Genomic DNA, 24,417 nt, shown 5'->3' with positions numbered 1-24,417 from the left:
AGACCCAGCGGGTCTCCAGGACCAGGGTTGCGGGCAAATGCTTTAAACTGTGAAAGCAGTGAAGTAGAAGCTGGCTCAGCCGTAACTTGTAGCCTGAATTATGTGCCTGGAGGAGGGCTTTATAACGGACCCTGCAGGAATACCGGAAGTCAGTTCCGCTGCTGTGTGAGTGAAGTGAGGGAGGCCGTGTTACTAATTCTGCTGAAGCTGTGAGATGCTGCTCTGCGGAGAAGACAGGGCAGGCTTAACCACAGGTGGACCATCTCACAGTGAACGATGGGAGAGAATGGCTAACGAGCTAACAAAGCCGTGCGCAAATGGATCTGAATCTGCCCCGTCTTCCCCAATGCAAATCAGGATCCTTGGATTTTAAATATTAATGTGGTTGCTTGCTTTGATCCTTGCACACTGAGATCTGTTCAAATCAGGACTGGCACACAGATGGTCACAGGAACACGCAATGCACTTTTCTGAAGTGGTTTGTTTAGTTGCAAGCAAGGCTTTTGTTTTAATGTGCAAGGATGAATTTTTATTCACCTGCATTTGAAGCAGTTTGATGACCGGATTATGTCTGTTTGTTATATTTTACTTTACCTAGATAGCTTCACATCCCATGTAGTGTTTTCAGTCTCCAGGGATTTTCATATTTATATTTTGCCTTTACTTTGAGTGGGTTCAGGTTACGTGCATTTGTTTAGCAGAGACTAAATGGCTGATAGTAATGAGTCTAAGGGGTATGTTTCCTTCCTGCCTTCATAAGACCTGCACAGACCAGTTTCTTTTCAGTGTCTCTTGATACTTTGATGGATTGCTCAACCAGGGCCATGTTGTCGCATCCCTTTTAAAGCAAATCTGGCAATGCCGTCAAAAACCCCTGTAATCGGAGGAGAAGCAGGCGATCGCGTTTCTCCTGTTTTGTTTTCAAAGCCTCCAGATCATGGGAAATTCTGCTCAGTGTGTTGGTTGGCCTTTCTTTCCTGACAGAGCCCATAGGCTGCAACTTCAAAAACACTTCTGTGATCAATTGCTAAATTGCACACCGTGTATATCACTTCCTTATTCTGAATATATAAATACTTTCATTCTTGTTTGTATTTTTTTTTTTTTTTACATGAGTCAAGCAAATAATCAAGGGTGATTATTTTAACTGCATATCTGATTCTTAATGAGTTGAATTTACATAATGCTTCTATCCTCTGTATTAGAGAGATTTGTCGACAGTATTAACTGTAATACAGCAGCCATGTTTGTGCCAGTTTCACTACACATCAGTTAACGCTGAGAGGCAGACAGATTTATGCTGCCAGTAAGGGGGAATTATGGGATGGCTAGATTGCAAGAGCTGGGTCATCAATTTGGCCTGGACTCTGGGTAGCACAGTAACAAATCATTGAAATAGCTTGTGTACAGGTATGCTGGAACCATTTTGTAATGCCATATTCACTGAAGTGCAAGAAGCCTTCCGTCTTCTGAACACTGAATGCAAATTTTAGTTTTTTTCCAAATGGCGCCGGGTTCGTCTTTTTATAACGTTGGAAGCCTTTGAAAAATTGAAATGCAATATTCCTTTTGGAACGGAAGCCTGTTTTCGGGAGAGCTGTGACCCCCCCTGAGGGGGGCGCAAACCTGTGCAGGCTGTGCCCCCCCCTCCATCTTACCTGGGCTGAGAACAGAAGCAGAGGTTTGAGTCAGGGAGGCCTCTGGGTGTTTTATAAATCTCTGCTGCTTTGACTGTGGGTTGCTTAGAAACATGGGGGAGGTGCGTAGAATCCCATTTTCTGTCAGAGTCATGTAGTAAAACCGTAAAGTCTTGAATCAGAAAGAAGAAAGGTGCTCTTTGCTGGAAAACATTAAAGACTATGGAAGGATAGGTAGGTGCTAGATAATGCAAAACAAAGAAAGGCTTGAATATGGAGGAATATATGCAGGCAGATATTTAGAGCAGGGAAGAGCAAACAGGAGTCATAAGCCGTAATCGGTGTTGTTTTTATGCTCTCTGGCTATGTAGCATAATGAACAAAGTGACCATGGGCTGAATCCTGTAAAACACCCACAGGACGAGAGTGTTTCTGATTGCAGTCAGAGGCATCAGTGAAAGCGCTGATGTGTTAAAATGTGTCTAACTGTGCATTATGCCACAACAACAGACACTCTGTCTGTGACGACAGGTCGTGGTTTTGCATATTCCCAAATTCACTTCTTCCACATGCATTCACATTGAGCCTGAAATGGTGGCCTTACTGTCTGCGAGGTGAATCTGTTTGAATAAGCACATAATTGCAGTTTTAATGTGGCCCTTAGCCCGTATGGAAATTGCTTCATTTTATATTTTTATTTATAAGAATGATGCATACAGTAGGCCTATACAGTAGATCACAGGAGCAAAGGAAAAAATGTAATTCTGAAAATGAGAATAATTTGTCTGTTTGCGCATATCCTGTAAAGTGTCACAATATGTCGATAATGCTTTTTATTAGCAAAGTATTTTCACCATATTCCATTTTGTAGGAGAGCGTTTTCAGGATAAAGATGATCTCAGTAAATACCCCAGCACAGGACTACTTTTACTTTTACACAAAATGTACACTGAATTACACTTTTTATATTACGCACATACATAGCTGGACTAGATTAAAAATAGATTAAAGCATCAAAATGTACAGCAGTAAGGCTGAATTCATGACTCAGAACTGCAATGTTCTGATTATGAGCCGAGTTCCCTGTGCAATCATTGCTTCTTGTTATTCACCCAGTTCTCTTTTCTATATTGGTTTTTACATCTTGTCTCCGATCTTGAGAAATTCTCCCGGTCCTGGATCCCTCCCGCCTCGCAGCAATAACCCCTCATTTGTTATTCCTGAATGGAAGCCGTGCTCTACAGTTTATCCAGCGCACTGACAGAGTCAACATGACATTCTTTTTCAGCAATTTGTCTCCATCTCGGTGACAGAACTGTGTGCTTATTTTTAACCCTGTTAGCGGGCCACGGACGTGGAGATCCACAGTTTGCTAACCTTGTTTTGTGCTTCGCATGAGCGGGCCGCTATTCGCTTCCTCTGTGTGCGGCAGCTCGCAGAGGCTTTCCGCGGTGCGTTAATAATCGGTGTTACTACGCTGCCGATAGGAAGCCGCGCTGCAGCGGCTATTTCACTCATGGCTGAACTATAAATAGTGACGTGGCTCAATTCACATTCTGTCGTTACTGGCAAGTAAGTGAGACGTGATTTAGATTCAAAACATAAAGGGGTGTGCAGTGGAAACTGAATGTGTTATACTGTCATATTACACATTTTGCACAGAACGTGATATGACAAAATGTGCTTCTTTTTTATTTTGACACAATATTTTAAACATTGTCGAAGATTGCTGCAATCATCAGTGTTTTTATAGGGGTTCAGTTTGTCTGTTAACTTTCACAGACTCAGTCTTCCCAAAAACAGTCCGTAAAATCTGAAAATTTGCAGAGGAGGAGAAAACGCCTCTTGACTACTAAAGGTCAATATTTAATTAGATTCACTGCAGCTCAGAGGTTAATTTGCTCTGCGGTCGTTAGAAGTCCATCGAGCGGTTCGTATAAAAGATGGCTTTCCTGGGTCTCGCAAGTGGTAAATCTGGTTAAGACAGGTCTGTGTATTGCAGTGATGTGAGCTTTGATCCAGATTGACTTCAGACGGTGCTAATACCAACTGTGGGAGAGTTAGGAATCCAAATGGTTTAAAAATAACGGGGTTGTAAAGAATAATGAAGAAAATGGCTACTACCTGCACTAAAAGCATGCATGTTACTGCATGTTACTGCAGCATAGGTTGGTCTCTCATTTCTTGATGCGTACTTAAAGAAAAAATACTTTTTGTGTTTCAGCTTCGCCACCATGGAACCCAACGGGCTGCTGCTTTATAATGGCCGCTTTAACGAGAAGCACGACTTCATCGCCATGGAGATTATTAACGAGCAGATACAGCTCACCTTCTCTGCAGGTACGGGACGGGGTTGGGGGCCTGGGATGGGGTGGCTGGGGTCTACAGGGGCATAGGTGCGTAGGGCCATATCCTCATTAGTTTTTCCTTCTCATGGAAAATGGAGTGAGAGAGTGTTCATGGACCCTAAAATGGCTGGAGCCGTCATATGTAACCTGACGGATTTGGATTGGTTCATACGAGCCTATGATTGGTAACACGTGGTTCCTCCACACATTATTTGGGGCGGCCTGTAGTGTAGTGGTGAATGACTGGGACACGCAAGGTCGGTGGTTCTAATCCCGGTGTAGCCACAATAATATCCGCACAGCCGTTGTGCCCTTGAGCAAGGCCCTTAACCCTGCATTGCTCCAGGGGAGGATTGTCTCCTGCTTAGTCCAATCAACTGTATGTCGCTCTGGATAAGAGCGTCTGCCAAATGCCAATAATGTAATGTAATGTCATTTTGGTTCAGGAAGCCTCGTTATTCCATCTCAGGAAAAGCAGGACCGCTTCCTGAATTTTCCTACACTGCAAGCGGTGGGTGGGCAGACTTCAGATGCAGTTATAACTGGGTGCAGTGAAAGGCATCTGTGACAGACAGCTGGGAATTACCTGAGACTTGGGTGGCTTTGGCCAGGGGCTGCTTTCTCACTGCTGACATGTGTACACAGGAGAGACGAAAACACTGGTGTCTCCTTTCGTCCTGGGCGGTGTCAGTGACGGGCAGTGGCACGTGGTCCAGGTGCACTACTACAACAAGGTGAGTCGAGACCCGGCCTTGACTGGGCAGTGAAAATACACGAGAGGACAAAAAACATTATATATGCCATGATACACATCATTCAGGTGCACTAGTCCCAACAAGGTGAACCTAGACCTGGTCTCCAAATGACAATACAGAGGGTAGGCCTTCCACTAGAGGGGAAAAAAAATCATTATATATGACATGCTACACATCATTCAGTAACACCCACTGGTCTGGTATTGATGTGCGTTGTGTGATTAATAAGGACCAGCACTGAGGGTGACATGTGAAAGCTCCCACCTCTGTACTACGTGCTCACGACCGGCTGAATCCAAGGTTCATTATTCATCAACATTTTTTGTCAATAAAAATGTTTTATTGACATTTTACCTATTTTGTCGGCAATTGTTATTCAGTGTTTTTGAGGGCGTTTAATAATGCATTCTTTGTTGTGCTGACATAAGATTGACCGTGTGGCCAGTCCCAGTGCAGGCTGGATTGATGTCGTGCTCTTGGTTGGGGATACCCATGGAGGTGTCGTAGTGGTTCTGCGCTCGTGTCCTTGGATGGAAATAGGGCAGAATGCAGTCCGCCTCGCTCCCTAGGAAGTGTGTTTCAGCTCGGAGCCGCTCAGTCCCCAGGACTCCCCGCTGACAGGACAGTGGCTTGGGAGATGAGCCAGGGGGGGAGGGTTGGTTGAATGGGGGCCGAGGGCTGAGGCTGTTTTCATTTGAAAAGGGGGGAAAAAAACGATCTTGCTTCTGTTGCAAGATCTTTTTTTAATATAATGTGAGCTGTTGAATTCTTTATTTCCATTCCAATTTGTAAAGAATTCATGGGACCCTGCCCTCCCATACACCCTTTTATATTCCCCCCTCCCCCCTCCCCCTTTCTCCATCCCCCCTTCCCCCCACGCTTGTAAACAGGATGTGACATTTCAGTCCATTGAGGAAGTTGCTTTGCATCATAAAGCGTTTCCAGGCAACCTCCTGAGGCTTGAGATTCCGTCCAGCAGCACCATAATAACATAGGCATGACAGATTCCAGCCAGCAGCAGTGAACATGGCACAAGGTTATAGAAGGTGAAAATATTATAGGATTATAAGACTTCAAAGGGGGCCATGAGGAACAGAATGCTGCTTTGTAGCAGATAACTTGCTGTGGCTCATGTGATTTCATTGAGAACAATGTCCTGTTGGTCTGGTGTGACCTTTTCTGGTTTATCTCGCTTAATTTGAATAGTTTTGAATTTAATTGTTTTCCTGCCATACACCAAATTTTCAAATTTTTTTTGCTCCTTAGTTTTTTATGTATATTGTGCCAGTTTGAGACTGTACTACTGGTCAACCACAAAACACGTTGATTTTCATAACTATGCAGGATATTTGGGGAAATGATGTGAATGGTTAGTCATAATAGGGTGTATCCATGATTCATAGTATTCAAAATAACGTGTTTACATGATGTCGTCTTTTTTTTGTCGGGATTGTTTTTGTATTGTGAATAAATATGGAACATTTGACTGCATGTAGATGTGTTTACTGAGTGGACCTGTGTTAAACTGAAAGGGAAGGGGTTCCTGGAGCATATCCAGAGAGTAGATTTGAATAATTTGATCCCGTTGGGGTCTGTTGTATCACGGTGAGCTGCAGCGGATACCTAGAAGGTGTCAGTGAAACTACCTGGATGGATAGAAAGCACTCTGGGTAAGAGGAAACATCTTTATTTAATTTTGGGGATTTTCATTTTCAGATGTAGAAGTGTGCACAGAGTAGCTATGACCGCAGCATTGGAGTCCCCGCTCCCTCAAACCCAGCATCCCAGTAAATCGGGTGCTCATGCGTGGGAAGAGAGAGGGAGAGTGAGAGAGAGACAGCGAGCGAGCGAGCGAGAGAGAGAGAGAGTGTGTCGGTTCAGGCCGCCAGCCGAGAAGCCCGTCTCACAGCTCAGCGCTCCAGGTTCCCATGGTTTCCCGCCAAAAGCAAAATAACAAATATCGTTTAATTGTCTATTTTTCCCCTTCCTGTCTCAGCCTCCCTGTATTCATTCCTGCCGCCTGTCACGGTGGCTGAAAGTGGGCCCTTATTGAAGCATCCTTGCGCTTGCTACATTAGATTAACATTTCCTCCGGTAACAAGGGGCCCTTTGAACGCGGGGCCCTCTGTAAATATGTAATCTTCAATCACGGCTGGCAGCACCCGCTTTTGTTTGGGCGCCAGGAGGGGCTGAGGGGCTCTCCCCGTGCTTTAACAGGCAGGACTGATGGCACCGCTGCCCCGCCAGTGACCCGCTGCCAGGATGGACGGCGGACATTTTGGGCAGAGAGAGAGCCAGCGTCCCTCAGCCCGAGCCCCTCGGCCCGTCCCTGCTATAATGGAAACAGAGACGGGGGTATGAGGCGATGTCATTAGCAGTGCCGTGACTTGGATCTGCTCGTACTGTTTCAGAAGCTTTCCCACCATAGAAATGCATTTGTTTTTTGGTGTTGAGTACAATATGACCGGGTGGTGGGGGTGGGGGTGGGGGGGCTGTGGGGGGGGGGGGGTCGTCTGATCCAGTCAGTCTCATTATGCTTCCATCCTGTTGTGGTTTTACTGCAACAAAATGCCCCCGGACACCCTTAATTCCTGACGGATTTCTCAGTTGCTCCGGGGCAGAGACGTGCTCTTGTCATATCACCTGAGCCACAATACCATTGCGGCTTTGCGGTTATGCTAAGTCACTTCAGTGTTTGCCACAGAAGGCGATCAGTTATGGTAAATTATGCTTTGAAGCTGTAACCACGGCAGCGCTGGTTTATTGATAGGCGGTGTGCCTGGAGGAGCAGGACACAGGGATGCGTTAAACACTGAGTCTCTGTTCATTTTGCTCTGGCCTCTGGAAGAGAGATGGGCAGTTTACCCTGCTGTGCGCCACTCCCTGACTGCTCGCGGATAATTTGCCTGCACACAGGAGGTTAAGCCACACTTCATTAAATCCGTAAACCGATATACTGCTTCCTCCGTGGTGTTTACCGCCACTGCCTCTGGTATCTGTCGCTATTGGACCTGGTCAGTGTGTCGGAACAGAATTTTAGACAGCAGGGCGACCAGCAGGACGACCCCTCCATTAACAAATGTAGGTATACGTTTTTAAACCTGCAGTGGATATATACGGGGTCACGACCTGGGACTAAGGTTGGGTTTAAAAGGGGCTGTTGACCCTATTGATTGTCATCATCTGTCCTATGCCACCCCCACAGCCAGCCCTCCTGCCATTGATTTCAGCTACAATAAAAGGGCCGCCTTTGTCTAGCACCGATACTGAGCTAGAGGGGGAGGGATTTTCTTTTTGTGATGGAGAGATGTGAAGCCTCCCACAGTGTGTGTGTGCACGTGTGTGCGTTTTTGCACAGTGTAGGTACACTGTGTGTGTGTGTGTGTGTATGTATGTGTGTGAGTGTAGGTACACTGCATGCATGCATGTGTATATTTGTGAGAGAGTGTAGGTACACTGTGTGTGTTTGTATGTGTGTGAATGTAGGTACAGTGTGCATGGCAGGTACACTGTGTGTGTGTGTGTGTGTGTGTGTGGGTCAGCGCTATATAGCCTTGGTCCCGGAGGGCTGTAGTGTCTGTAGGCGTCTGTGCCAGGTGGTCACGTGATGAGGCTCCTCATTGTCTCCATTGAACCCGTTTTACATTAGCGTTTTAAGTATGGAAAGCCTGTGGGCTTTAAACCCTTCATCTCTGCAGTTCAGTCGTGCTTATACACCTGCTGCAGTCTGTGTTACCAAGTGCAGGCGGGGAATGGTGAGTGCAAATAAACGGTTAATTATTTTAAACGAGAGAAAATTAAACAAATCTTACATTTCTGTGCTCACCTTGTTGGCTAAGTTGCAGCCCACTGAAATCAGGACCAAATAACCAGACAGTGAGTATATTATCTATGAATAAGTTCTGTATAATCGAATAGCATCTGCTTTGGCCCTCTGCTTTGGCTGTATATCAAACAGAAGGATCACATTTGCCAAATCGCATTTCTCAAACTGAGGAGCGCTTTTACGGGAATTTCTTGGTGAAGAACAGCATTGTGGGAACTTCAGGATGATGAATTAAGTTAGCAGATATTTTAGTCCTGCATTTTGTTGTTCTTTTCTTGCAGTGGTCCTTTTCAGAAGTTCTGTGAAGTCTTGACACCCTGTGTGACAGTTTTGTCTCAACAAATAGATTAAAAAATGCCTTGAAATAGTTTTTTCTTTTGCTTTAAATACAGCCATTCATAGCATATCCTTAGAAAAGGCTTCTATTTATAGTATTTCTGCTGCAGAAATCACCACTCCCACACAGACAACAATGACAGCTGGAACCTTTGCTCCTGTGCTGTTGTGAGGAAAATGAAACGTGTCTCCTGACAGACTTTGTACAAGACAAAAGCAAACTTGAGCGTCGCCTACGCGGCGCACTGTGTGCCGTTCTCATTCCCAGGGGTCTGTGCGAGGGTGGGTAAGGGGAAAGGGAGCGCAAAAACAGCTCGCTGCTCGGTGAGTCTATATCAAGCCTTCCACTCACCAAGCGACACTCAGTGCTCTCCCACTCGGTTACGAAACGCTCTCCTGCGAGAGCTTCGGTCTGGTGTCGGTTTCATAACGGAAAACGGTGTGAGAATACCGGTAATGTTTCTAATCCAATCTTCTGGAGCGTCCGCGGTGCTGAGTGCCATGAGCAGGGCCAGTAATGGAGGCCTCTGGGGATGGGAGACCAGCCAGGCGGCGAGCGAACTCGTCATTTCTGAGAGATACAGTTAGCGGCGTGTGGGCGATGCTCACAAAGACTTCTCCATCGATCCCACAATTCCGGGAGGAAATCACGGCAGGGAGTTGTACAGGGGGGGAGACGTGATGTTCCATCAAGCAACGTCCCCATGGAAACAACGTTTATATCGGTGCACGATCTCAGTTCCGGGGGGAGGGCCTATCCCTGCCTGTCCCCCTGGTATATGTGGTGTTGTTTGTTAATCGGTTGTGTCATGGACACTTCTGTGTCTCCCAGAATTTACTGCCACAAAATTATACAAATTCCTTCATAAAATTGCCAAGTACACTTGTGATTTATTACTTGCAAAAAATGTGAAAGATGTCAAGAGTAAGCAAACAATTAGGCTCATTATGTAATTATGAGCAAAGGTCAGCACAAATCACTGCAGGCTCTCTGCCTGCCAGGGACACACCGTTGTTTAAGGCAGTGTGTCTGCAGCACACAGGGTGAATGCAGTGGAGCTGGTCTTATATAGAGCAGATCTGAACTGTTCAGGAGGGGCTTTGTGCCTGTGAATAAGGCACTGCTTCAGTGCGGAGACTGATGGTGCCTGTCACTGCCGGTGCAGATTTCCTGTGCACCGATGGAGATAAACTAAACATTCAGGAAAAGGATGAAGCAAAGGACAGGAAAAAAAAGCAGCAACCATGAGCTTCAAAATACAGATAACCACTGATGTCCCATATGAATTTTATTACTTTATTTATTTATGCAGCTTCAGATGTCTTACGGGAAAAGAAAATGGAGGGAGGTTTACATGTTTACTGTCCTCTTGGTGATTGTACAGTGGCCCCCATGAGCACACCACGGTAAACAATGGGCCTTGTAATGAGCCTCGCTGTTTGAATACAGATCCCTGTCACTGCCCCCCCCCCCCCCCCAGCCGGACCTGGGCCATTCTCACCCGCTAACCCAGAAGGGTAATGGCTTGATGATACGTATGGGTTCAGCTCCTGTTCAAACAGACACTTTCTCCCATCTACCTCTTTCAGCTGCGGTCATTTCACGCACTGTTGGCACATTCTTCCACCGCCCTCACTGGAATACTAATACTCAATTCCTCGTATGTAAAAGCAGACTGGCCACTTGTCTGTTGGCGCTGTGTCTTTGTCTCAGTAGGACACTCTGTGTGTTGGGCCTCAAATTTGAGGTTTGGCAATTGCAGCATGATTCTTACTAACTCAGAACAGCTGACACATTTATTGACCCCTCTTTGAATTCTGCAAAAAGCAGTAACATTCACTAAAAGCCTTCTTACAAGAATGACAGATAACAGCAGAATAAGTCTCTCCACATACCTACTCTGGGTTCATTTCTAAATGGACTTTATAGATGTTAACAGTGACCTGTAAGTCTCTCAGAAAGTACACAATTGAATGGACAATTGAGTGACAGTCGGATTGTTCTGTTAACACGTTCTATTTCTCTTCTTCTCTCACCCAACCCCCCCCCCCTCCCCCTTTTCCAGCCCGTCCTCAGTCAGGCAGGACTACCCCAGGGTCCCTCTGACCAGAAGGTTGTCGTGGTGACCGTGGACGACTGTGACACATCTGTGGCGCTGAAATTCGGTCACACAATCGGGAACTATTCCTGCTCTGCTCAGGGCAGCCAATCAGGATCCAAGAAGTAAGTCAAAAGAAAAGCGGCCCTCTGTTTTGTGTCGAGAGTGAACACTGTCAGGTTTCCTAGGAGCAACGCAGATGCAACAATATAATTTACACTAAAATAAAAATGCCTTTGCAATGACTATAATATTAAATGGAAGTGCCGCAGATATGGACAAATATGAAAATGAAATGGTGTACTAAGAAACCAGTAAAAACAAACAAGCAGATTTAGACAGAATGAGAAAGCAAGGGGAACAGTACGGAACAATCGTGTTTTGATAGTACCAGCATAGCTCCATTTATGAATTAGGTATGTTCAGGACAACCTTGTGGAATTCTCTCTGATTCCACACGCATTGTCAGGGAAAGATCGTAACGTGCTACCTGTTCATGCGTGTGACTGAAAGTTCGTTAATATTTTATGGGCAGGTTGGCTCTGTCACTTCTTCCGTCCTCTGTCGAAATGTGCAGCCATGGTTTTTCTGGGGTACTGGGAACACTCTCAGATCAGGTTAAATAGAGGATTTAGGGCTTCTTTGCCTCCTTCCTTCTGCTTTCTATTTGCTGTTGACAGGAGTAATTAAAAAAGCACACGCCGTTCTAGATGTTCCAAGGTGTGGTGACAGCTTACACCAATGGGGGAAAAACTATACTGAAGCTCCAAACTTGATGTGTTGAATGCTAGCTTACGTAGACTTACAGTTCAAATGGAACATTATTTTCTGTTGATTTCAGCATTAAAGTAGAAAAAAAGAAAACCACACTTTAAATTATCATTATATCTTTATTCTTGAACAGCTATCCAGGGACAAAACGATTTGGCAAATACAGCATTCTAAAATACATCTATGCTGAAAAAACTGGCAATGTGTGGCTCACTGCTGTCACAGGAAATCCTTGTGTTGCTACTGTACTCATCCAGTTTTTAAAGCACCTTGAGACGGGGAATTTTGTTTTATCCTGAAATATTATGAATAATGAATGCTTACGAATGAATAATTGAAATATGCTACAAGTACAAGTTCTACTGCTGGTAAGACTGTTGATAACAATGATGGTGATCATTTACGGGTGTGCCCCTCCTGTCTCCTCAGGTCTCTTGACCTGACCGGCCCTCTGCTCCTGGGGGGAGTCCCTAAACTCCCGGAGGACTTTCCTGTCCAGACGCGCCAGTTTGTAGGCTGCATGAAGAACCTGCAGATCGACAACCGCTACATAGACATGGCCAGCCACATCGCCAACAACGGCACTGTGCCAGGTACCGTACGCTGCAGGGAAGAGCAGCCATGTTAGGGAGCCAGGCCCTGAAGGCTAACAAACAGCAGCAGGACTCCGCTGCCCGAAGGGGAGACCACTGTGTGTGGACAAGCTCAGGGCCCACAGGACCTGGACAACTAGGAACACTTGTTTAGATTGAGGGATGAACAGAAAGCAAGGGGTGTGCCATTTCATCTGTGATAAACACGTATCTTTTGTGTTATATGGGCAAATGTGTCATCGTTTGTCACATTCACAGTCACATGATTCTGTGTGTAACACCTTACAACGACAGTGTAGTATTTTTGGCTGCAAATAGATTTTGGTTAAAAAAAAGCTCAGTCTTGATGCCAGACTTCTACATAATTGGCACCACACCTACATTAGGACATATAGTGAATCGCATTCCCAAAAGTTGATAGTGTCAAACTGGTCAGGTTTAAAATACCATAATGCACTAATAACCATAATAACTGAGATGTCATTACAAAACAAACACCAGAATGTCTGTAATTGAAATGAAACTGTACTTTATGTGCATTGACATGTTTATATATGCCACAAATGTCTAATTCAGTTTATATCATTATGTATAGAATTTGTATGCACATGTATATATTGAGGACATTTTATGTTTATGACTGGTGGTTTCATATCACAGCCAGTCTCTCACCATATTTTCCTGTGCTCACCAGGGTGTTCGTCGAAAAGGAACTTCTGCAGCGCTAACCCCTGTATGAATGGGGGCACCTGTGTGAACCGCTGGGGCTCCTTCAGCTGTGACTGCCCTCTTGGGTTCGGAGGCCAGAACTGCGAGAAGGGTAGGTGTGGAGAAGTGGGGCTGGATGAAGGGGTAAAACCAAGGATTACAGTGAAAGGGGATTGACCAGATTACCCCCGTGATCTGACTTTCAGGGTCTCTCTTTTACATTTGCTTGTGAAGGCACTAGTCACAGCAAGAAACAAGGGCAGATTTTTTTCCAGTTCAGTGGGGAGTTTTTATCCTGCTCTGTAGAGTGTGCCTGATTTAGCTGCCACTATATTCATTTTTTAGAGCTCAACTTTACAGCAGTAAATAATCTTCCTTTCTAGAGATGTTTTTTTTTGTTTTTTTACCACCCACCCCACAACTCCCCTCCTGTTGGATCAAGAGAATTTGTTTGTTAAAATAACATTTTCCAATCTTAGTCATGCTGTGTGGTTTTGCACATCGTATTTGTGCTTGTGTGCAAGTCAGCATGTCTGTGTTTCTGTGCTTGTGTGCATGTACTTGTGTGTGTGTGTGTGTGTGTGTGTGTGTGCGCGTGCTTGTACGTGTGTGTGTGTGTGTGTGTGTGTGTGTTTTACAAGTCAGCATCTTTGCATAGAAATAAGTGGCTGTCCCTGGTCCTTGGGCATTATAGCTGTTTGGCTATGATGTTTGTGTGAAAACTGACTGGTGGGTGGGGGGGTCCAATTCGCAAAGCTTTAGCAGGCTACAACATGTCAGGCTAATGAAGCATAACAACATTGTATTTACTAATGCGTCAAAGATTCCTTAGAGAATGGCATCTGCCAGAATGAAAGATGTACAGCAGAAATGTTATTAATTTGAATATGGGAATGGGACAGTGTGGAAAAACAGCTGTTCTTCCTCCGGAGAGGGAATTAACACAGTCAGAAACCAACAGGAGGGGCCTGGGAGAGGAGAGAGACAAGAAAAGATGGAAGGATGAGAGGGAGGGAGGAGGGGAAGGCCGCCGCCCCTCGTTACCACTGTCTGCAGAGGCTGACGGGAGGCCGCTAAGTAGACGTGACTGAAGAGGAGCAGACCAGGCTCTCCATCAGCGATTCAGCCGGCTAATGTGGTCTCCAGGGCCCCCAGAGCTTATGCCTGGGCAGACATGGGAGGGGAGGGGGGGGGCGCACCGCAACAACAAAAATAATTGACGTTTCCAGGCTGCTTTCATCTTCTTTTTCCTCCGCGGCTGACTCTGGAAACTTCTGGCATCCTCTCTAAACACGCTCTTTAGATTCTCAGCGGCTTCCGTTGTGTGCAAAGCGAGCATCGTACTAAGCCGCTCCATCCTCCTCATGCTGCTGCGTCAGCCATGCAGGAATAAATGCGGGCGGCTAGCCCAATCACAGCTTTCCCTGGGGGTTCTCTCTCTCTGTCCAATCCTGCGCCTCCTGGTTGACCTACCGCGTATTATTATTTATCATCACGGTCTCTGGAGGAATTGGGAAGGAGGCCGTGGTGGGGGGTTGTGGGAGGGCAGGGAGGTACAAAACGAACTTGACACGACACAAGACGCATTTATGTTGCTTAGTGAGGTTTTGACAACCCTATCTCCACCCAGGAAGGACAAACAGCCCCACTGGCTACTGGGTACACCACGGCCTGTCGAGACCTGTGCAGTGTGTGTACAGACTGAGAGAGAGAGAAAGAGGAGGCGGAGGGGGCCTGTATTACTCATGAGATAAGATTGTATTCAACACAGATAATTTCCTCCTCAACTATCAGCATACCATTATTCATGTGTTTTTATTACTAAAACGCTTGAAGATTGACATGAGTTCACTTGTGGCTCAATGCGCATTCCTCTGCTTTTGTCCCCGGTGTTACAGCCATGTCCAGTCCCCAGCGTTTCCAGGGCAACAGCCTGGTACAGTGGAACAACCCGGCGGCCGTTGTCACGGTGCCCTGGCACGTGGAGATGATGTTCCGCACGCGGCAGCCCACCTCAGTGCTGCTCCGAGTTACAGCCGGACAGCAGCACAGCATCACGCTGCAGGTAAATCACCAGCACAGGTACACGCTGTCACACAGCACAAGGAAACACTGTCACTGTAACTAACCCGCAGCACAGCTACACAGCTAGTTCAGTTCAGAAGACGTACTGTCATTTAAAAGTTCTTAATCCAGCAGTAATAAATAACTAAGAGTAAAATATGCTTTTAGTGGCCAGCAGGCCTATGGGTAGGAGGGTAGCTGGAGTGAGACTGGAGTCACACAGGTGAACTGGCTCAGTGAAGATGGTGTTCCTCTGGTTTGTCCTTGCTGCAGAGCAGTGCAGACGCCGGTCAGAGGTGAGCCATTGGAAAGCCCTGTGAAGGACACGGGTAGGGTCCTGTAGGATGGTTTAAGTTTACTTGTCAAAAAGTGGGGTCAGACACAAATTTTTTAGCAGATGCTCACTGTACTGTTGTGGTACTTCTTGCTTTTTGGTTGTGTTCAAACCAACAAATGAATGAGAAGCTTATTACACTTCCAATGAAGGAGTTGTAAAATATGGTGAAGATATTCCTGCTTACCCCAAATGAGGGGAGCTTCCTGAAGAAGTATTGGTGCTGCTGTACTTCTTGATGATAACCTTGGCTTTAACCTTGATTCAAAGTTTTTCATCAAAAACTTCCCAGGTATTTGTACTGACATACAACATCCACTGGTTCCCCATGGATTATAGCTTGTGACATGTTTTGTAATGATATGTCACAAGTTCCCAGTTCCCAGTCCACAAACTCTCTGTGATCTTGAGCAGGGCCTAAGAGACTTACAACCGCAAACTTGATCAGATGGCGGTTTGGATGGGTGTTGAATGGGAAATCAGAGGTCCACAGATCTGAGCTGAGCTGACCGTTTCTAGACCCTCTAGGTGATTGTGGATTGTCTCCACTTGGAAAAGGTTGGCATCGCCTCATCATTGATGATGAGCGGCGACATGGCTCAGGCAGTAAGAGCAGTCGTCTGGCAGTCGGAGGGTTGCCGGTTCAATCCCCGCCCAGGCTGTGTCGAAGTGTCCCTGAGCAAGACACTTAGCCCCCAAATGCTCCTGACGAGCTGGTCGGCGCCTTGCATGGCAGCCAATCGCCATTGGTGTGTGAGTGTGTGTATGAATGGGTGAATGAGAAGCATCAATTGTACAGCGCTTTGGATAAAGGCGCTACATAAATGCCAACCATTTACCATTTACCATGAAGCTCTTCTTGGTTCTCAAAGTCTTCATAATGAGGGAGGTGAGGGCTGTGGGTCAGATATTGAGGACCCAGGGGCCCCTCCTTTTAGAATGGGAGTGATAAAGAGGGCTTTCCTGCCCGTGGGGCTATCCGTTGGTTAGAAAGTTCAGCTGGAGGAATAGTCCTCCTAGGTGCTTGGCAGTGATTCACGGTGTGGCCACAGGGCTGGGGGGCTCTTCTGACCCGTGTCCTCTTCAGGCATCTAACCGCAGTGTCAGTCAGATGATGACGGTTTGCCAGGGGTCAGAGAGGAGATGCTATCTGCTGTTTGTGTGAGGGTGGATAGCAAGGGATTAATCACTACTCACAGCCACATAGACAGGGTTGGAGTCTCTCAGAGTGCATGAAAGTGGCAAGCCATCACAGGTACAGACAATAATTAAAACACACACACTGTCACACTTCAGCGAGCATAACACTTCGCTTTTCCAGCTCTGACAGATTTAGATTTCCTTTAGAAGATCAGCCATGTGCAGTCCAATTTGCAGCTTTTCCACATATACAAATTAGAGTGAAAACTGAAATATAATCCGTTCACTTCAGTGTTTATGCTTCTTTTAATCTGTCTTAGTTGCAGAGAAAGAAAACTAAGAAAGATATTAATCTTTCTTCTGGTGGACTGTAGCTGGCTTATCTCAGAAACTGCTGTCTTTGCACCTGTGGCACTGTACTTTAGTTTTCCAATATTTTAATGGGTTTTCTCCAACGTCATATTACACTTTGGAACATCGCACTTAATGTAATAAAGTTTCTGATAATAAATCAAATAATGTTTGAATAATTGATGGGGTTTTTTTTAATCTTTTTTTTTTTTTTTTTTTGCTATCTCAGCACTATGGTTAATGGTGTCCATCACTTTCATGTCTCTTTTCTTTAGAATGCAATGCAGTAGGAAAAACTTTGCTATATTGCCTTTCAGTGTTTGTGAAATAGCTTGCTTTTTAGTACAAGAGCGCCACCTGTTGGTTGTCTAGATATTAGCGGTCTAAAATGTAGTCTATTGTTTGTGACTCTGGTTGTGAGTGTGTGGAGAAGGGCCTCCTTGAGCACTGCAGGGGTCCGGTGTGTGCAGTGGCTATTATTTTAGTTGAACCGTTTGATTCAGTGAGCCAGTGGGCAAATGGGTAATTGTCACGGATTAAAATACCTTTCTGTGCTCATGTCTGACCCAGACGAACCCTGCCCAGCTCTGAGAATGTTAGCGGTATAGGCTTTGGCGGGTTTAGTGCGTTTGGGAGCCGTGATGACGGGGCGCTCCCTTCCTCTCGGCGCAGCTCCGGAACGGCAGCGTGCTGATGTCACTGCAGCGGGCGGAGGACTCCACGGTCTCGCGGCTGGAGGCGGTGAAGGCGGACGATGGCGACTGGCACCACCTGCAGCTGCAGTTGCGCGGGGGCTGGGCGGGCGTGACGACCAGGCACCAGGTCATCCTGTCACTCGACTACGGCCTGCACATGGTGAGGAGGCTCAGAGTGTGAAACCAGTGTCTTTCATTATTGACCCACCAAAAGCCCACTAACATCTGAGATCAGTGATCTTCATTCCTGGTCCTGGAGAGCTGCTTTTTGTTGTTACTCAGCAATTCATTGATCAACTAACGCGGTCAATTACACAGTGAACTCACCTCACCTGGGTTCTTCTTGTGAATTGCTTGTTGATATGAAGGCAAAGCAAAAACCTGCAGACCCTGTGGCTCTCGAGGACCATGATGAAGATCACTGCCTGAGATGATCTTGGTGATTTAATGATTGAATGTGTGAATTAATGATTTTTCCATAGCATACAGAGCCACAAATACAGAGCCTTCGGAAATGATGTTTATACTTTTTAAAAAATATATATGAAATTATACTGTACTGCCTAGGTTAGGGTGTAATGTAATGTAATGTCTGCGCTCTGTACAGGTGAGCCTGGGTTAGGGTGTAATGTAATGTAATGTAATGTCTGCGCTCTGTGCAGGTGAGCCTGGGTTAGGGTGTAATGTAATGTCTGCGCTCTGTGCAGGTGAGCCTGGGTTAGGGTGTAATGTAATGTAATGTAATGTCTGCGCTCTGTACAGGCCAGTGTGGAGGTGGACAGTAAGCTGAAGGGACTGAAGCTCCGCACCGTCAGTGTTGGGGGGGTTTCTGGACGGGACGGGAAAGTGCTGCAAGGGTTCCGTGGTTGTGTGCAGGTCAGTGAAGTCACACACACACACACACACACACACACACACACACACACACACACACAGGCCTGCACTCACTCTCCCTCCCTGCTGTGTGTCCCCCCTGCAGGGTGTGCACCTGGGCGAGACAGAGTCCAGTGCGGTGTCCCTCAGTCTGTCTCAGGCTAAGAAGCAGAACGTGGAGCGAGGCTGCAGTCTGTCTGACCCGTGTGACTACAGCCCCTGTCCTGCCAACAGCTACTGCAGCAACGACTGGGACAGCTACTCCTGTACCTGCCACCCAGGTGAGACCTTCAGCCTGGGATACCATGGTCACCTTCATCACCATCACCATCACCATCATTATCATCATTATCATTATCATTATCATTATAATCATCATCATCGCTGTCACCTTCATCACCAACATCATCGTCATTATCATTATAACCATCATCATCATCATCGTCAGCATCATTATCATCAACAGTTTCACTTGTCCAGTTCATTAGTGTGACAGTTTAGCATTTATAATGCAATAATAACCAAAACAATGTCAGCTCTGTTGATTACATGAGGTTATTATCCGTCTGCCAGGTTACTATGGCGATGTCTGTACGGATGTGTGTTCTCTCAACCCTTGCGAGCACCAATCAGTCTGCACAAGGACGCCAAGCTCCTCCCACGGCTACACCTGCGATTGTCCCAGCAACTATTTTGGCCAGTACTGCGAGAAAAGGTGAGGTCATCATCACCCAATCAGAGCACAGATATATTGTATACTCATCACACCTACAGTCTAAATAATCATCAGCTGTTTCACTAATTAGAAGAATCACTGAAGAGGTAAATGTCTAAGATGACAGCCAATCACCAGCCAATTACCTGTAAATAAACTCATAACAAGATGACATTACTGCCATTTAGCAGATGCTCTTATCCAGAGTGACTTTCACAAAGTTAGCATTTCTTCCTTATTATTATTTAACCAGTATCCATTCACACTGCTGGATATGTTCTGAAGCCATTCAGATTAAGTATCTTGGTCAAGGGTACAACAGCAATGACCTACCTGACAGGCAGTACCTGGGAATCAAACCTACAACCTTTCTTTTACAAGCCTAGCTCCTGCTCATAAGTCCAGTTACCTGCCTATGACCTGCCCCTTATGTCCACGTGCCTCATATGAGTAAGGAGTGCATTGTAAAGAGTGACTGTGCTGATTAATGCAGGAGTGACCAGCCGTGCCCCAGGGGATGGTGGGGCCACAAGACCTGCGGCCCCTGCTCATGCCAGACGGACAAGGGCTTCGACGCCGACTGCAACAAGACCTCCGGGGAGTGTCGCTGCAAGGCAAGTCCCCCCTCGTTCTCCCACAGCGACCGTGGCACTGTGTGATTGGGCTGCAGTGTGGAAAATGGGAAGGGGGTCTTGGGAATCTGAGGAGATACGTGTCTGCCATCTCTTCCTGCCGTCAGCAGGAGGGGTTGCTGAGGAATTCAGTGTTGGGAAAATGGGAGACAAAGTGTGATAAAATATAAAAGAAGCAAGTCACCCCAACCCCTTTCTGCATAGCCCCCGACAGAAACAGCTCTCAACAGTAGCAGCATGTTTGATGGATGTTCGTACGCGTGGGAAGGGCTTCTTTAATGGTGATGCTTCACTCAAGTAGGCAGTCTGATGTGCCTCTTGAGATTTGTGTTTGTAGTTTTATTGGCTTGTGTGACACAGTGACATTATCAATGCCGTCGTATTCTGCTATGGCTGCATAAGAGAGGAAATAAAAGAAGCATGCTTTCACGGTTTGCGGTGTGGTCTGAGACAAATTTACCCGTGTGAACTTTTAAGCTGTGTGAATGTTGCGACCATTGCGTGACACTGAGACCCGGTGTAATGAAGGCGGAATATGAAGGGACCGTAGCGTGCCTCACCGCCTCTGGTGAACTCCCTCTCAGACGTTGTGACAGCTTAATCCGTGACAGCGCACTGTCACTGCTGCTTAAAAGCACCCATTACTGCCACTTTAATACAAGTTGTATGCCTTGTTGCCAACAACAGCTTTGCCAAACTGAATGATAAAACCGTATCTTTGTTTTTCCTTCTCTCCCCCTCTCTCCCTTTCAATTCTTTCCTCCCTCGTTTCTCTTGCTCCTTTTTCCTCTTCCCCCCCCAATCCCTTTCTTCTCTTCTCTCTCTTTTTCCCGCCCCGCAGGATAACCATTACCGGCCCGAGGGGAGCGAGTCGTGTCTGCTGTGCGATTGTTACCCCGTGGGCTCCTTCTCCCGGGCGTGCGACCTGGAGTCCGGCCAGTGCCAGTGCAAGCCCGGGGTCATCGGCCGGCAGTGTGACCGCTGCGATAACCCCTTCGCCGAGGTCTCGCCCGGGGGCTGCGAAGGTGCTCCCCCTCTCCTGTCTCCGCTTTAAACCCCCGTTTAACGTAAAGAGTTACAGCGTTCAGATGAGGTGGATGGAGTGGTATATGCACTATATGACTGTACACTTCTGAGTAATGACTTCCTTGTCATTCCTGGTTTCCTTTCAGAAGCCTAATGAGTAATTTAATATGCACATTTTTTTAAATCACTGCATAGTTGTTCTTGTTCTTTTTAGGAATGACTGCAGCGCAGTCTGAGTGGTATAAATGTTGTCTGTGTGTATCATTCTCAGTCACTGATTTGAACTCACCAGGGGAGCACTGCCCCCTGGTGTGGGCCCTGTGTGTTTTTACCTCAGCTTGTTTCCTCTATTAGAGCACATATCCCCCTGCTGATGGGTATTCTCTGAAGGGGGATATGCTGACTGATCTCTCTCTCTCTTTGCCCACAGTAATCTATGACAGCTGTCCTCAGTCTAAAGAGGCTGGTATCTGGTGGCCCAGGACTAAATTCGGCCTTCCAGCCGCAGTGCCCTGCCCCAAGGGATCCATCGGTACGAGTGCCTTATGCTCTTCTTCATACTTTGGTACTTAGTACTATCACGAAAAGAGGGTTATTAGACCATTCTGGCAACTGCTGGGTTACTGGTATAGGGCCATAGGGCCAGTTTCACAGACACAGATTAAGTTTAGTTTGTATTTAGAATCATAATAATCATAAAATTTCATTTAATCTAGGACTACGCTTAATCTGTGTCTGCAAAACAGGCCCATAGTGCTTCTGTTGCAGCAAACCACTTAACCTGGATTGCTTCTGTATCTGCACAGCTGTAAACAGCATTATGGGTGCCAATTAGGAAATGAAAAAAGTGTAAAACATGAATTATGTACGACTCTGGTTTAGGCTGTCTGCCTAGCAAATAAATGGAGTGTATTGATAATGTAGATAATCAGCTCAGAATCAGAATTCAGAATTGTGCATATGCTGGCACACATTACCATAAAGCTGACGGGTAGAATGAGGGTTGAGTTATGCCGAGAGGAGAATGGTTCCTGTTTGGGTGTTCGGGTACAGGAATAATGATGTAGTTGACTGGCATCCTGCCTAGATGGTTTTATAGTCTCCGATAGGGATGTCCTCCAATAAGGACATTCTGACTGGAACAACAGAGTGCATATGATTGGCTGGCTGAGTGCTCCAGACTCAGTTGTTCATTAGTGTGTGCTGGACTGTAACTTGTGCAGACTCTGTCGGTGTTCGCCGGTCCGTAAGGGAATCTCGCTGCTTCTCTCTCCCTCAGGCACAGCCATCAGGCACTGTGACGAACACAAAGGCTGGCTTCCCCCCAGCCTCTTCAACTGCACCTCCATCTCCTTCACCAAGCTCAAGACCATTGTATGTACTGTGGAAATGCACAATGCACCGCATTTCTTTCTATTCCGATGGTTTTATCTGATAAGGCAAAATTGTGTGTTTGTGTGTGTGTGTGTTTGTGTGTTCACTGTATGAAGTAGGTCCTATTAACCCTTCATATGACACATCACCCATTTATATATATTGAATATATTTGGTTAGATGTAACCTTGATAATTTTCATGTTTGACAGAAGCAACTCTGTATGGGATACTGTATTGAAATGTTACTCTCCCTCACTCAGGCTGAGGAACTGGCCCGCAACGTTTCCCGGCTGGACTCCACACGCGTGCTGCAGACGGCGGCCATGTTGTCCAATGCCAGCCAGCACACGGCCTCCCTGTATGGCAGCGATGTGAAAGTGGCCTACCGACTCACCCAGAGCATCCTGCAGCATGAGACCAGCCAGCATGGCTTTGGCCTGGCCGCCACACAGGATGTCCACTTTACAGAGGTTAGGGGGTGTACTGACACCCATACACAGACTGACACACAAACACACATTCAATAAATGTCAAGTGAATAATGTAGAGACATGCAGTGCATCATGATAAAATTAACACAGACGCACACACATGCACACACGCACACACAAACATAAACACAAACATAAACATACACACACTCACTCACAAACATAAACACAAGCCCACACACACAGAGACACACACAAACACAAGCATGTACTCAAACACACACTAAACACAGCCACGGTCAGCAGTAGGTCTTCAAACTGTAATACTCTGGCATTTATGTAATTGCGTCCATTTTGATAAACAACGGAAATGGAAAATGATTTATTTTCCGCTGTAAAAGGAGCCCTTAAATTCCTGTGGGGGCATTGTGTGGCTCTTTCAGAATCTGCTGCATGTGGGCAGTGCCATCCTGGCACCAGAGACGCAGGCACACTGGGAGCTCATCCAGCAGACGGAGGGGGGAACCGCCCAACTGCTGCAGCAGTACGAGGAGTACGCCAACACCCTGGCTCAGAACATGAGGAAGACCTACCTCACCCCCTTCACCATCGTCACCCCCAACATCGGTGAGTGGCGCTGTAACATCGCTGGCTGACTGTAGCAGCACCCTCACTCTGTATGAAAACAAACACAAGACCCCTGTTATTCAGAGCTGGCATTCCACCCCCCTCAACCACCCCAAAACATAACAGTGCATTGCAGTCATTTCTTTCAGATGTGATAACGAGCCAGCAGCTCTTTTTCACAGCGTGCTTCACACATCGTGCTATAAATGCTTGAGCAGAAAAGATTATTTAGTGAAGTAAGTGAAGTGACGATATTTGCATAAAGTGGGTGGGTGTGTGCAGTCAAAACATTTTAGTTATTTCTCAAATATTTCAATTAACAGTTATTTCTTTTACTCTCTTATTTGTAAATGAAAACTTGTTGTCTATTGACCCTTCTGGTAAAGTAAATATCATGCTAATTTATATTTATATCTTCTTGGAGCTTTAAATTTGAAGGTTTCTTGTATACATTAAAGAAGCTTCTGAAAATGCACCTTAGTCTGTCATTGAGTATACAGAGTGCCCCCCATGTCAATGTCAAATGACCTTTGACCTTAGAGTGACTTATGAGGCTGTAGGTCCAAGCACACGCCCTTTCTCAGTTTCCCAGAGAACTGCCCTATGTGCCTATGAGAATACTTCGTAGTGCTGTGCAGTGTTGTGGTGGGTTGTCGCTGTCACCCTGTTCTCATGACCTGGTCTGCCCTGCAGTCATCTCGGTGGATCGGCTGGACAAGATGAACTTCGCCGGGGCCAAACTCCCCCGCTATCAGGCCCTGAGAGGAGTCCGGCCTGCTGACCTGGAGACGGCCGTCACCCTCCCCGACTCGGTGTTCGAGTCTGCGCGGGAGGGCAAGGGCCCCAGGACCCCCCCGGCCCCTGCTCCCGGCCCCGCCCCCACCCCCGCCGGCCCCTCCGAGGCCCCCGGGAACCTCACGGTGAACAGGAGACGCCGCCATCCTGACCAGACAGAGCGCGAGGCGGTCGCCAGCGTCATCATCTTCCACAGCCTGGCCCCCCTGCTGCCCGAACGCTACGACCCAGACAAGAGGAGCCTGAGGTGGGCCGGGATTCAGAGTGGGGTGGGGGGTAGAGGGA

The 24,417-nt window shown here is 46.6% G+C and overlaps 1 protein-coding gene across 1 annotated transcript in view; it reads left to right on the top strand.

The window, feature by feature from the left end:
* The window catches only part of celsr2 (cadherin, EGF LAG seven-pass G-type receptor 2), a 73,854-nt gene that overhangs the window by 34,987 nt on the left and 14,450 nt on the right, over positions 1-24,417 (top strand). Inside the window, exons 4-20 of the mRNA XM_061220144.1 lie at positions 3,862-3,977; positions 4,631-4,719; positions 10,969-11,126; positions 12,202-12,365; positions 13,060-13,185; positions 14,972-15,138; positions 17,635-17,817; positions 18,420-18,533; positions 18,637-18,811; positions 19,104-19,245; positions 19,739-19,859; positions 20,719-20,902; positions 21,334-21,435; positions 22,183-22,277; positions 22,540-22,749; positions 23,154-23,337; positions 24,031-24,379. Of these exons, the coding sequence (XP_061076128.1) occupies positions 3,862-3,977; positions 4,631-4,719; positions 10,969-11,126; positions 12,202-12,365; positions 13,060-13,185; positions 14,972-15,138; positions 17,635-17,817; positions 18,420-18,533; positions 18,637-18,811; positions 19,104-19,245; positions 19,739-19,859; positions 20,719-20,902; positions 21,334-21,435; positions 22,183-22,277; positions 22,540-22,749; positions 23,154-23,337; positions 24,031-24,379 (2,679 nt within the window). The remainder of the gene's footprint in view (positions 1-3,861; positions 3,978-4,630; positions 4,720-10,968; positions 11,127-12,201; positions 12,366-13,059; positions 13,186-14,971; positions 15,139-17,634; positions 17,818-18,419; positions 18,534-18,636; positions 18,812-19,103; positions 19,246-19,738; positions 19,860-20,718; positions 20,903-21,333; positions 21,436-22,182; positions 22,278-22,539; positions 22,750-23,153; positions 23,338-24,030; positions 24,380-24,417) is intronic.

The sequence above is a fragment of the Conger conger genome, chromosome 14 (assembly GCF_963514075.1).
Source record: "Conger conger chromosome 14, fConCon1.1, whole genome shotgun sequence".
Taxonomy (NCBI): Eukaryota; Metazoa; Chordata; class Actinopteri; order Anguilliformes; family Congridae; genus Conger; species Conger conger.
Note: the sequence above shows the minus strand (reverse complement) of the source record. Positions and strands in the feature narration are given on the sequence as shown.